Source organism: Elephantulus edwardii, unplaced genomic scaffold (assembly GCF_000299155.1).
Source record: "Elephantulus edwardii isolate Elephantulus edwardi_28Jun2011 unplaced genomic scaffold, EleEdw1.0 scaffold00044, whole genome shotgun sequence".
NCBI lineage: Eukaryota > Metazoa > Chordata > Mammalia > Macroscelidea > Macroscelididae > Elephantulus > Elephantulus edwardii.
In genome coordinates, this window is record NW_006399794.1 from 10,166,974 (window position 1) to 10,180,528 (window position 13,555).

At 38.5% G+C, this 13,555-nt stretch overlaps 1 protein-coding gene across 1 annotated transcript; it reads right to left on the minus strand.

The window, feature by feature from the left end:
- Window positions 1-7,369: 7,369 nt before the first annotated feature.
- On the minus strand, window positions 7,370-8,329 carry LOC102868493 (olfactory receptor 56B1-like). Its single transcript, XM_006885646.1, has one exon. It carries the CDS (start codon window positions 8,327-8,329, stop codon window positions 7,370-7,372), a length of 960 nt encoding a protein of 319 aa, XP_006885708.1.
- Window positions 8,330-13,555: the final 5,226 nt, after the last annotated feature.

The window sequence follows — 13,555 nt, forward strand, 5'->3', positions numbered from 1 at the left end:
TATGCAGATGACACAACCCTGCTTGCTGAAACTGAGGAGGACCTCATGCACTTGCTGTGAAGGGTCAAGGACTGCAGCCTTCAGTATGGACTGATCTGCAATGTCAAGAAGACAAAGATTCTCACCACTGGACCAATTGGCAGCATCAGGATGGATGACGAAGAGATTGAGAGTGTTCACAGCTTCAGTTTGCTCGGCTCCACAGTCAACACTCTTGGCACCAGCAGTCAGGAAATCAAAAAGCGTATCACGATGGGAAAGTCTGCTGTTAGGGACCTCTCTAAAGTACTCAGGAGCAACGGTGTCTCTCTGGAGACTAGGGTGCGCCTGATACAGGCCATGGTCTTTGCAATGTCTTGTTATGCATCAGAGAGTTGGACAATGACTAGGGAGGACAGAAGGAGAGTTGATGCTTTTGAGCTGTGGTGCTGGAGAAGAGTACTGAATGTACCATGGACTGCCAGGAAAACAAACAGATTCATCTTGGAGAGGATTAAACCAAGCTACTCCTTGGAGGCAAGGATTCTGGGGCTTCGTCTGACATACTTTGGACATGTTGCCAGGAGGGATGGGTCCTTGGAGAGGGACATCATGCTTGGGAGTGTGGAGGGACGGCGCAGGAGGGGAAAACCCTCTATGACATGGACTGATTTGGTGACTGGGGTAATCGGGATGGGTGTGTCAGAGGCAGTGTGGTTGGTGCAGGATAGAGCAGGGTTTAGGACTGTTGTGCATAGGGTCGCTATGAGTTGCAAACGACTCGACGGCACATAACAACAACAACAATTTACGTTGCGTAATTTTAAGGAACCTGAGCTGTAGTGACATAGTCCATGGGGAGTTTCACTGCTAACCCACAGGCCACACTTCACTGCCAGTTCAAAACCACCAGAGGCTCTGGGGAGAAAGATGGGCAATCTTCTCACTTCCAACCCGTGAAACCCACCGGAGAATGGGCAATAAGCAATTTTGTACTTAATGGCAATAACGTTGACTTGATGGAACAATCACGTTGACTTGATGGTGCAATCACTTAAATTGAGCTTCTAACTGCAAAGTGTGTTGTAAGAACTCAACAGTCACTTTTTGGAAGAAATATCTGCTCATGTAGTGATATATAACCTCAGAAACTCTATGGAGTAGTTTGACTCTGTCCTATAAGATAGAGTATACTCAGAACTGATTAGATGACAGTAGGTTTAATTTAGGTGTTGGTTTGTTGTTTTGGTTTTTCTTTCCATTATAGGAAGCCCTATTAAATTAGCATCTGCTTCAGGCTGTAGAAAACCTCAAACCACCTGCATACTAGGTCATATGCATACACAAACAGAGTGTGTCGGGGGGGGGGGAAGACCTCAATAAATAGAGAAATATCAATCTCTTTGTCCCAATCATGTTCATGTATATGCACACACACAGTTAAAGACTTTGTCCTTTTTAGGGAATTCAAAATTCCAAGGAAGAAGTTAAATTTTCTGAAATCAGAAATGTCTCTGTTAATGGATTAAGCACAAGTTTGTGGTTGATATTGGTTGAAGTGGGATTGTTGTTGTTAGAAGTGGGACTGAAGTTCAAAGCCTTGCCTTTCTTGCACCATCCTCACAATCTCCGCCATGCTCAACCTCAGTGATGTAGTCACTGTGCCAATCCATTTCATTGAGGATCTTTTCTTTCACTGACCATCTACTTTTTCACATAGAATGTCTTTTTATGAGGCCTGGCACCTCTTGGCAGCATGTCTAGTGTATATAAGGTAATGTTTCCCCATCCCTGCCTTCAAGGAGCACTCTGGTTCCATTGCCTCCAAAACATATTTGTTTGTTCTTTTGGCACTCCATGGAATATTCAGTACTCTTTACCAACCTCACAATCCAGCCTTCTTTGATCATCTTTATTCACTATCTAACCTTTACTTGCATATGAAGCAATTGGAAATACCAAGGCTTGCATTAGGAGCACCTTGCTCCTTAAACCCACGCCCTTGTTCTTTAGGTCTTTAAAGAGGTTCTTGATAGCAAACTTCTCAGTGCAGCACATCTTTTGATTTGACTGCTGTTACCATAGCTATTTACTGCGGATCCAAGTAAAATGAACTGTTGACAACTTCAATCTTTTCTCCATCTATCATGATGTTGCCTATTGGTCTAGTAATAAGGATTTTTGTTTTCTGGATTTTGAGAGGTAACTCATTTTAAAGGTTAAAGTCTCTGTTCTTCAGTAAGTGCTTTAAATCTTCTTCACTTCTTTAAAAGCAAGATTGTGTCATCTGCATAGCGGAGATTCTTATAGAGCCCCAGAAATCCTGATAACTCTTTCTTGTTCCTATATTTCCGCATACAACTCAAGATTGCTGACAGAGTTTGGAGAGGATAATGTTAAGTGAACTAATTAGGTCCCATAAGGACAAATATTGTATGTAAGACCATTACTGTGGAACGAGTAAGAGGATCCAAGGCAGGGGGGAGGGTGGGAGCAGAGGGCTGAGGGTGGAGGGGCGGTGATAGTCAGTCATAGGGTCGCACAATTTGATGGGTTGAGGGAGGTGGGGATGAAGAAAATGGGAAAGATCTGGTGTGGAAAAACAATATATACAGACTTTGTAAATAAACCAGTATAAAAATTTTTAAACAAGAATTTTAAAAAACCAACTCAACGTCTAAAAATCACATGGACTCTTGGAAGTATTCTTTAATTAAAAATATAATTTATGAAATGCAAAAAAAATAATTTAAGAAAGTATATGGTTTACATTTTATATAAAGAACCAGTAGAATGATTTCCTATTAAATTAGAATAACTATGTTAAGAGAGAAGTGTAATGAAACAAAATAGAAATAACCTGTTAAAGATGATGCTCACATTATAGTGTTGCAGAATTGAAAATGGAAGCAATTTATAGAGAGAACCCTTTAGCTATAATTTTCAGAAGGAAAAGTAAGTTAAAATAAATTTTTATATGAGAATAGGAAACACATATCATATCAAATGAGCTAATATGTGCTTCCAGAAAAAAAGTGAAAAGAACAGAAATGCTCATTAACAGATTTGTCTAAATACAGTCTTGAATATGAAAATCAAGGAAATTCTTCTGATTTTAATCCAGAGAATAGAAGAAAGATGTTTCCTCATGCTTTATTGAGTATGCAAAGATTTTTGACTATTTGACTATGTGTTGTTGTTGTTATGTGCCGTCAAGTCGCTTGCAAACATAGCGACCTTATGTACAGCAGCCCTAAACCCTGCTCTATCCTGTGCCAATCACACTGCCTCTGATACACCCATCCTGATTACCCCAGTCACTGAATCAATCCACCTCATAGAGGGTCTTCCCCTCCTGCACTGTCCCTCCACCCTCCCTCTCCAACGACCTGTCCCTCCTTACAATATGTCCAAAGTATGCAAGACAAAGCCCCAGAATCCTTGCCTCCAAGGAGTAGTCTGGTTTAACCCTCTCCAAGATGAATCTGTTTGTTTTCTTGGTAGTCCTTGGTATATTCTATACTCTTTTCCAGCACCACAGCTCAAAGGCATCAATTCTCCTTCTATCATCCCTAGTCATTGTCCAACTCTCTGATGCATAACAAGTATAGCAAAGACTATGGCCTGTATCAGACACACCTTAGTCTCCAGAGAGACACCGTTGCTCTTGAGTACTTTAGAGAGGTCCCTAACAGCAGACTTTTCCATTGCAATACATTTTTTTTTATTTCCTGACTGCTGGTGCCAAGAGTGTTGACTGTGGAGCCGAGCAAACTGAAGCTGTGAACACTCTCAATCTCTTCGCCATCTATCCTGATGCTGCCAATTGGTCCAGTGGTGAGAATCTTTGTCTTCTTGACATTGCAGATCAGTCCATACTGAAGGCTGCAGTCCTTGACCCTTCGCAGCAAGTGCATGAGGTCCTCCTCAGTTTCAGCAAGCAGGGTTGTGTCATCTGCATAATAGAGATTGTTAATAGATCTTCCACCAATCCTGACGCCACACTTCTCCTCATAGAGCCCAGCCTCTCGGATAATCTGCTCTGCATACAGGTTGAAAATGTATGGAGATATGACACATTCCTGGCATACACCCTTCCCAATTTTGAACCATGCAGTGTTACCCTGCTCTGTACTGACGACTGTCTCTTGGTCCAAGTATAGGTTTCCCATTAACACTATTGAATGTTCTGGGGTTCCCATTCTTCTCAGAGCCAGCCACAGTTTGTTATGATCCACACAGTCAAACTCCTTTGCATAATCAATGAAACACAGAGAGACATTCTTCTGGTATTCCTTGCTTTCTGCTAAGATCCATCTAACATCAGCTACAATATCCCTAGTACCAAGACCCCTTCCAAACCCAGCCTGGACTTCTGGCAGTTCTCTGCTGATGTGCTGTTCCAGTCGTTTTTGGTTAATTTTCAGTAGAATCTTACTTGCATGTGAAATCAATGATATTGTTCTGTAGTTTCCACACTCTGTTGGGTCACCCTTCTTTGGAATGGGAACAAATATACATCTCTTCCAGTCAGTTGGCCAAGTGGTTGTTCTCCAGATTTCTTGGCACAACTTGGTGAGCACATCCAGGGAAATGTCTGTTAGCTGAAATATGTCAATTTGTATTCCATCTATTCCTGCGGTGTTATTTTTTGCTATTTCCTTCTGAGTAGCTTGAACTTCTTCCTTCATCACCATAGGCTCTTGCTCAAATGTTATTTCATTAAATTCTTTATCTGCCAATTCCTTCCGATACAATGACTCAGTATATTCTTTCCATCCTTTTTTAATACTTCCTGGATCATTTAATATTCTGCCTGAAGCATCCTTGATTATAGCGACTCGAGGTTTGAATTTGTTCTTCAGTTCCTTGAGCTTAAGAAATGCTGAACGAGTTTGTCCCTTTTGATTTTCCAACTCTAGCTCCTTGCACATTTCGTTGTAATATTTTGCTTTGTCATCCCGTGCTGCTTTTTGGAATCTTCTGTTCAGCTCTTTAGTATCTTGAATTCTTCCTTATGCTTTGGCTTCTCTATGCTCCATTGCAATCTTCAGAGTTTCTTCTGACATCCATTTTGGTCTTTTCTTCCTCTTCTGTCTTTGTAAAGACCATTGGCACTCTTCCTGGATGATACATTTGACATCCTCCCACAACTCATCTGGTCTTCTCTCATTAGTGTTCAAGGCCTCAAACCTGTTCCTGAGATGATTTTGAAATTCAGGTGGGATGAACTCAAAGTCATATTTTGGGTCCTGTGGATTCGGTTTAATTTTCTTCAGCTTCAGCTTGGTCTTGCATATGAGTAGTTGGTGGTCTGTTCCACAATCAGCTCCTGGCCTAGTTTTCACAGCTGATATTGAGCTTCTCCAGCGTTTTTTTCAGCAGATGTAATCGATCTGATTCCTATGCATACCATCAGGTGAAATCCATGTGTATAACCTGCGTTTATGTTTCTTATAAAACGTATTTGCAATGAGTAAGTCATTAACTGTACAAAATTCAATCATTCCATCTCCAGCTTCATTTCTGTCACCAAGTCCATGTTTTCCAACTACTGATTCTTCTTCTCTGTTCCCAACTTTTGCGTTCCAGTATCCTAGCAAATGATTAACAACACTGAGAAGAATGGGAATTCTAGAGTATTTAACTGTGCTCATGTAAAACCTGTTACCTAGACCAGCAAGCAGTCATTCAATAAACATGTGAATTCTGCATCATTTAAAATCAGAAAGTTGTGCATCAATCTTTTCTCCATACCTCTTGAATTTGTTAGTTTAAGCATCTCCTTCTCACCTGCTCATTGTGCCTACATACTGGTGTGGCTGCAGTCATACTAGCAGTGGTAGAAGGACATCATGTTTAGGAAGGTGGAGGGAAGGGAGAAGACCCTCAGCCAGGTAGAGTGACACAGTGACTGCAGCAATGGGCTCAAGTGTGTCAGACATTGTGCAGATGACACAGACTAGGACAGGGCTCTGATCTGCTGTTGAAAGGATCACAATAAGTTGTAGCTGGCTCGATAATACCGAACAACAAAAACAACAAACAGAAATGGGAAGAGCTCTGGTGGCACAATCTGTAGGGAGTTTCACTGTTAACCCAAGAAACTTGTCTTGGGTTAACCCAAGAATACTTGTCTGCCAATTCAAATCTATCAGAAGCTCTGAGGGCGAAAGATGAGAAATCTCCTCCCTTGCAATTTGCAGCCTCAGAAACCCAGTGGAGGGTCAGCTATGAGTGGGTTCCAATTCGACAGCAACAAAAGAGAAAGTAGAGGTGGTGAAAGGGTAGATAAAGTTGATGAATCAGGCAGAGTCCCAGCAAGAAACAGACATACACACAGATTTGAGTCCTAAACTAATTTAATGACATTTTTAATAATGGAGCTGTGAATGACGTTTAGGAAATAAAATGGATGTTGAATATATAACAAATATGTTTGAGAATAACATATTTAATTGATAAAACTATTGACCTGAAAGGAAAAGAAGTGAAAAAATTGTTACTGGAAAACTGTAATATCTGGCACTGTAGAGACAGAATTCCCCAGTAAGTGCTATAAAAAAAATAAAACATATCTATAAGAACTCTAATATTGACGAAGTCTGTGAGTAGAAAATAAATACTTCAAACTCTCCTCTTGCACTCTAATTTTTTTTTCAGTGTGCCTCCCATGTTGACTTAGTCCAAGTGAATGTCATTATTCAGAGGAGTCTGGGTCACACATACATGTGAGTCAGTGCTCCAGGCTCCATATCAGTGCAGAAAGGGTAGAGGAAAGATCTAGGCCAGCAAATAAAGCAAGACATGTCTTCACAGTTACTCATGTCTTTTGAGTTCTGCTTGTTTATGTTGAAGCATTTCTCCTAATTCTACCCAGATCCTCATCACAGCTTCTTTGAACTCTGTTCATTTGAAATGTTTCCTATTCCCCTGTCTTTGCATTCCATGTTACTGGACTAATGCTGTTTAGGCAATCTGATTTCTTTCTTTGTGTGTATACTTATGAGTGAGCAAACATGAGCTGTAACTCATATCACAATTATTTCTTTAGTTGTGCGGATAGGTGTGCATGCATGTGTATGTATATACATTTTTATATTCAATTTTGTTTTTAGGGGGTGGATATCAAACATTAGTTATGACTTTTCATTCGCTTTCATTAAATGGTAGAAGATTCTTTCATGTTCTCAACTGCATTTAGTTCTTGTCTGTATTTTTCAGTTACAGGGATGCTTTTTTTCCCTTTCAGATGTTTCTCAATCGTTTATTTTTAAAATGTAAAATTTTATCTCAAAGATGTTTACTTACTCCTTACATCCTCACTGAAGTTCTGCTATCTACTTTACGAGACTCTGCAGTGTGTATGCCAAAGGCAGTCCCTAGAGTTTTACTTCTTCTCTGGGCTTAAACGAAGCACTCTTCTGAAACTTGCCCTTAGCTCTTTCGTCCTAAGTGCATAGACCATCGGGTTTAGGGCAGGGGGGATGATGTTGTGTAGCACATTGAGTAGAACTGGAATCAGAGTGGCTTTAGTCTCTGCCAGGTGAGTTACTGAAACCACAACAACAACGGTGTAGAAGAAGAGGATGAGGATGAGATGGGAACTACAAGTGCTTAAGGCTTTGGATGCAGCTTCAACTGAGTTTAGTTTAAGTACAGAGCGCAGAATCAACGTGTATGATAATATAATAAGACTGAGATCACTTCCCATGCCAAGCCATGCCAGAACTAATTGGCAAATGCTATTTGGTCTCCTGTCATCACAAGCTAGGCTTGTGACCCCAAGATTGGAACACAGACAATGATCAATCTCATTCCTGAAACAGTAATTTCTCTGAGCTGCAAGTACGGGCACTGGGATAACAAACAAGCCATTTCTAAGCACCATGAATGTGGTAGCTTTTACAATGAAGGCATTTGTGACAATTGATGGGTAACGAAGAGGATGGCAAATAGCTACATAGCGATCAAAAGCCATGCAAAGAAAGATACCAGATTCCATTCCAACGAAGCAGTGAATAGCATAAATCTGAGCAAAGCACTCAGGGAGGCTAATGACCTTGGCATTAAACCAGAAGATAGCCAGAATCTTGGGCATAATGGTAGTGGCGAGGCCCATGTCCACAACAGAGAGGATGCCTAGAAAATAGTACATAGGCTGCTGCAGAGTAGAGTCCTGGTAGATGGTGATGAGGATTAGGATGTTAGCACCAATAGCTGAGAGGTACAGTAGTGCCAAGGGCAAGGAGAGCCAATGTTGCCAACTGTGAATGCCTGGAAACCCCAACAGGATGAACTCAGAGACCTGGAATTTGGAGTTGTTGGACATTTTTAAAGCTGAAGACATTCTTCAAGGGGGAAAAAAAAAAATTAATTGTTGCCTCTGAGCACAAGCATTGCTTTTAAAACCAGATTTACTAGGGGAGCTCTGGTGGCCTAGTGGCAAGGAGCTGCAACTACAATCCCAGAGGCGAACGGTTCGAATCCACCAGATGCTCTGCCGAGTAAGGAGGGACAATCTCCTCCTGTACCAGTCAGATCTGATTTGACAGTACACGCACACACACACACACAAAAAAAAATTAAAAAAAAAAATTTTTTAAAAACCCAAAAACCCAGATCTACTTAGTATAAATTTGTACCACAACAAAATTCTATAGTGTATCTCCTATAATAAGATACTTGAAAGAAGAGCTAGGAATTTGCTATCAGAAGATACATTTTAGTCATTATCCATTTTTACTATGAAGGAAAATTTCAGCCTGACTTTCAAATATCTATTGTTCTCAGTTACCAGATTAGGTCCAAGGCATAAAAATGATTCTACTTTTCCCCCCTTAACTCTTTCTTTAGTTTCTTGACAAATATCATGGAGAAATTAGATGTATTTGTTTTCTTCATGTTCTTCTCAATCTTGCTTGACTCAGATTTTTATCAATGTTATATCTAGATTTTTTTAAAGACAGAATTACTGAAGATTTAATTTTGTAGCTGCACCATTTCAAGTTAATACAGATGTTCATTAGTATTTCACACAGCTTTTCCAATAGTTTCATATCACAACTTTAAAAAATGTTTGTTATTGTTACTGACATCCAGGTAATGCATATAATAGCAGTATGAACATAAAGATTGTTGCAGATTAGCCATAGGGTGTTTTTTCCTTTGCTATTTTTTTTTGTGGATTTCTAGGAAGTCTTAAAAGAAAAACTTGAAAGGAAGTATGATCTTGGCTGAATTTGTAAATTCACAGAGTCAAACACTGGAGACATTTTTAATAGATAGTGTATTTTCTTAGACTTAGAGAACCTAGAAAGATACAAAAATATAGAATTTAGGTACAAATATTGCTATTTACCGATCTTATTTAAAAAAGAATCGCATTTGCAAAATTTTAATGTCCATGATATGATCGGAATCATGTTCAATGTTAAACTCTATCTTTCCTCAAATTCTGTTGACTTTCATGTATTTACCTTCCTGTTTAGTGGTCTAACCCGTCACTCAGCCAGCCAATCCTGCCACCAGTAAATGAACCATCCTTTTATGCTTCATAAATAATTGCTTCCTGAACTTGAGAGTTCCTCAGTAGTGCAAATGGTTAAACACTTTATTAATAACCAAATAATTGGTTTTAATGTGTCCAGGTATACCTTAGAGGAAGGGCCTGGTCATCTGCTTCCAAAATCTGCTTTGAAAACTAGATAGCATGTGGTTCTACTTTCCATATATAAGGACGCCATGAGATGGCTCCAAAACAGCTATTTTGGCTTATGGATTTGGTTTCCCATAGTCTATTGATTTGTTTCCTTTACTTAATTTATAAGCATTCATTCTCCTCGGGATGATTACCTCTGATAGAATGAAAAGCTTAAATACCTCTCTTCTTACCTACTTATACTTTTCCCTCCTCCCCGGTGCAGAAAGATGATTTGGGTGAATAGTCTGATTGTTCTAAAACTCATTCTCTTGCTTAAAACCCATTAACATTTTTAAACTATCTGTGAAATGAAATGCAAACCTCCTTATACCCTTTATAGTAGTCTCAGATGTGGTTGGACAATGAATAGGGATGACAGAATAATCAATGCCTTTGAGTTGTGGTGTTGGTGAAGAGTGCTGAATATCCCATGGACTGCCAAAAGAGTGAACAAATTGGTCTTGGAGGAAATGAAACCATGGTGCTCCTTAGAGACAAGGATGGTGAAACTTGATCTCATGTCTATTGGACCTGTTAAAAAAGGGACTAGTCCTTGAGGAAAAAGACAGACATCATGCTTTGTAAGTTGGACAATCAGTGAAAGAGAGAAAGACCCTTGACAAGATGGGTTAACACAGTGACTGTAAGAATGGGCCTAATAAAGCAGAGATGAGATGGCACAGGATAGGGCAAGATTCAGATTTATTGTTCATAGGGTTGATGTAAGTCATTTGTCAACTTGATGGCATCTAACAACAGGTATCGTACAAACCATTTGAGTATTGTCTTTTGGTATAAACCTTGCATTCTATATTTCTTTTTTTTTGTATTCTATATTTCTGATACACATAAATATTATTGTTCTTGAAACAAAATATTTTTGAAGCATTTAATTTTCAATATTTTTGTTATATTAGAAGTTGAGGATTACAAACAAGAAAAAGATATAAAAAGCCTGGAATGTATGTATAAATGTCTTAAAATTCTTTCTAAAAATAAGGATTATTATAAATTTTAATATTTATTAACACATTAGTAATTCCTGATGTATAACTTTTAAATACAGAAAAGTATATTTACAATGTGAAGTTGTCCTTTAATATCATCAACACAATTCTTAGCAACTAAATACATTTTCTTTCAGATAGATTTTTTTTCCCTTCCTCTAAATTACAAATTATAGAGCAATGGTGTGGTTTTTTCCTTCCTCTAAAATGGTACACTAGAAATTACAAATTATAGAGCAATGGTGTGGCATTAAATATCAAAAGAACATATGGAAATCTTTCCTAAAGTACAATGTTGTACATGATGGGATACCATCCATACAAATACAAGGAAGCCCTGTTAATACAACCATTATTAAAATATAGTGAACTGGGGTAATGGGTTTAGGTGTGTCAGAGACAATAAGGTTGGCTCAGGATAGAGCAGGGTTCAGAGTTGTCGTACATAGGGTTGCTATGAGTTGCAGGTGACTTGAAGGCATATAATAACAATAACAATAACAACAACAACAACAAAAACCAAGATAAAGAAGTTGATAACTTCTCCCAACTTCTGCAGTCAGAAATTGATCATTCACTCAAGATGCATTGATAATCATTGGAAACTAGAATGCAGTTTGAAACAAAGAAGAAAGAATGATAGTTGGAAAATCTGGTCTTCGTGACAGAAATGCAAGTGGAAATGGAATAAAAGTGATTTGTACAATAAATTACTTATCCATTGCAAATACTTTTTTTGAAAACCAAACTGAGACTTAAATACATGAACTTAATGGACTACACAAGAATCAGACTGACACATCTGTGGAAAGACATGTTGGAGAAGCTCAATATCAGCTGTGAAAACCAGGCCAAGAGCTAGACTGCCAACTATTTATATGCCAGTTCAAATTGAAGGTAAAAAAAAAAAATGGAAACAAGTCCATGTGAATAAAAATAAGACCCAAAGACCTAAATTACAACTGAATTTTATAACTACCTTAAGAACAGATTTGACACATAACATCACCACTTGTGAAAAAAGTAAAAATCATTACAAAGATAGCAGAGAAAGAAAAGACTAAAATGGATTCCCAAAAGAGACTCTAGAATTTGCATTGGAATGTAAAGAAGCCAATACAAGGGGAGAGAACTGAGGAGGGGAAAATTTTTTTTTCTCTTCAAAGGGCAATTCAAGAAGATAAAGCAAAGTGGTATAAAGAAATGTTCCAGGAGCTTAAGTTAGCAAGCTAAAAGAGAAAAAAACATGCTCAACAGTCCTCAAGCAGAAAGAACAAAAGAACAAATTAAAACTTAGAGTTGTGATGCTGACAGATTCTGTGGGCAGAATCTTGAATGATGCAGGAAACATCAAAAGAAGATGGAAGACATACACAGAATCATGATGTCAAAGAGAACTGATTGAACTGACCAACACAGAATCATTTTAGGAAGTAGCAAATAATCAAGAACAAATAGTACAGAGGGGAAAAGTCTAAGGTGCACTGAAGGCATTGGCAAAAAAGTCCTATGAACTAACAGGATACCATTTTAAGTGTTTTAACAGATGCACCCCTGGATGTGCTCACTTGCCTATGCAAGAATATCTGGAAGGCAGCTACTTGGCCAGCTAACTGGAAGAGATCTGTATGTGTTCCAATTTCTGAAAGAGGTAATCCAACACAGCACAGAAATTATAACGGTAAACAATATCATTAATATCACATGCAAATAAAATCTTGCTGAACATTGCTCAAAAGTGACTGGAACAGTACACCCATGAGGAACCTTCAGAGATTCAAGCTTCATTCAGAAGAGACTGCAGTACAAGGGATATTTTTGCTGATGTTAGATGGATCTTGGCTGAAAGCAGAGAATATCAGATGTTTACTTGTGTTTTATTGATTAGGTAAAAGCATCTGACTAGGTGGATCATAACATATAATGACTAACATTGATAAGAATTGGAATTGCAGAACATTTCTTCATGCTGATGTGTAGCATGTGCGTAGACTAAGAAACTGTATGAGAACAGAACAAGGGAACAGTGCATACATTAAAATGAGGAAAAGTGTGCCTCAAAGTTGTATCTTTTCTCCATACCTATCAATCTGTACGCCGAGCAAAACTTTCTGGAAGCTGGACTGTATGAAGAGGAGGAAAATTAATCAACAACCTGTGTCATGCAGATGATACAACCTTGCTTACAGAGAGCAAAGACTTGAAGCACATATTAATGGAGACCAAACACTAGAGTCTTCAATATAGATTACATCTCAACACCAAGAGAACAATAATTCTCATGACTAGACCAATAGGTAAAATCATGATAGAGAAATTGAAGTTGTCAGTGATTTCATTGTACTTGGATCTATAATCAACTCATGATAACAGCAGTCAAGAATTCATAAGAAGGGTGGCATTGTGGAAGTCTTCTGCCAAAGACCTCTACAGAGTTGTAAAGAGCAATGATGTCGTTTTAAAGACTAAAGTGCACCCCATCCAAGCCATGATATTTTTTTAATTGCTTCATATAATTCTGAAAGTTGAGCAGTGTACAAGGATGACAGGAGAGAATTGAAGTCTTTGAACATATCATAGACTGCTAAAAGAATGATGGGAAAATGATGAAACTTCTTCATCTTACTTACTTTGGGGATATTTTCAGGATGAACAAACTCTTGGAGAGAGAAGCATCATGGTAGAAAAGGTAGAATGTCAGTGAAAGAAAGGAAGATTCCCCAAACAATAAAAAAGAAGACCATCAATAAAGTTGACACAACAGCTACCACATGGGCTTGAGGACAGAGATCGTGAAGATGATAAAGATTTCGATCTGTTGTACATTGAGTCACTATGAGTTGAGGTCAACTTGATGGCACATAGG

Coding starts and splice junctions, on each gene's coding strand:
- LOC102868493 (XM_006885646.1), bottom strand. CDS start 8,329: ATGTCTTCAGCTTTAAAAATGTCCAACAACTCCAAATTCCAGGTCTCT.